At 64.8% G+C, this 492-nt stretch overlaps 1 protein-coding gene across 1 annotated transcript in view; it reads right to left on the bottom strand.

The window, feature by feature from the left end:
• HSD11B2 (hydroxysteroid (11-beta) dehydrogenase 2) overlaps positions 1-492 on the bottom strand; it is a 5838-nt gene that overhangs the window by 560 nt on the left and 4786 nt on the right. Inside the window, exon 4 of the mRNA XM_009330378.1 lies at positions 272-411. Within this exon, the coding sequence (XP_009328653.1) occupies positions 272-411 (140 nt within the window). The remainder of the gene's footprint in view (positions 1-271; positions 412-492) is intronic.

The following is a 492-nucleotide window of genomic DNA, read 5'->3' as shown; positions in this document are numbered from 1 at the left end:
GGGACGGGCCTACCATAAACGTGGCTGAGCTGGTTCAGCCAGCCCCAGTGGCAGAGGATCTGCTGGCAAGGGCTTGATCCTGACCCTGCCTCTCGCCAACCGGAGCCCACAGGCCACAGGATGGCCACCATCCCCAGGGAGGTGGCTAGGGATGCTCAGAAGCTGCATCCTCCGCCACCGGCTGCTCCTGCCATTGCTCCATCTTCTGCCTCCCCGGAGTACCCGCCCTTTGCCTGCAGGTGCAGGCAGCGAGCGGTGCCGACCCTCTTACCTGTTTTGTAGTAACCAGGCAGGACGAGGCTGACTTTGACGCCCCAGGGCTGGAGCTCGCTGCGGAAGGTGTCCATGAGCAGGCTGAGGGCTGCCTTCGAGGCCCCATAGGCTGCCAGGCAGGGGAAGGGCAGGTCACCTTGCAGGAGAGAAAGGACGAGTGAGCGGGCTCTCAGGCAGCTGCCTGCATGGCCAGGGGCAGGCAGGGACCAGGAGGACTTG

The sequence above is a fragment of the Pygoscelis adeliae genome, unplaced genomic scaffold (assembly GCF_000699105.1).
Source record: "Pygoscelis adeliae isolate BGI_AS28 unplaced genomic scaffold, ASM69910v1 Scaffold458, whole genome shotgun sequence".
Classification (NCBI taxonomy): domain Eukaryota; kingdom Metazoa; phylum Chordata; class Aves; order Sphenisciformes; family Spheniscidae; genus Pygoscelis; species Pygoscelis adeliae.
The sequence above is the reverse complement of the archived record's forward strand: the minus strand, read 5'-3'. Positions and strand labels throughout refer to the sequence as shown.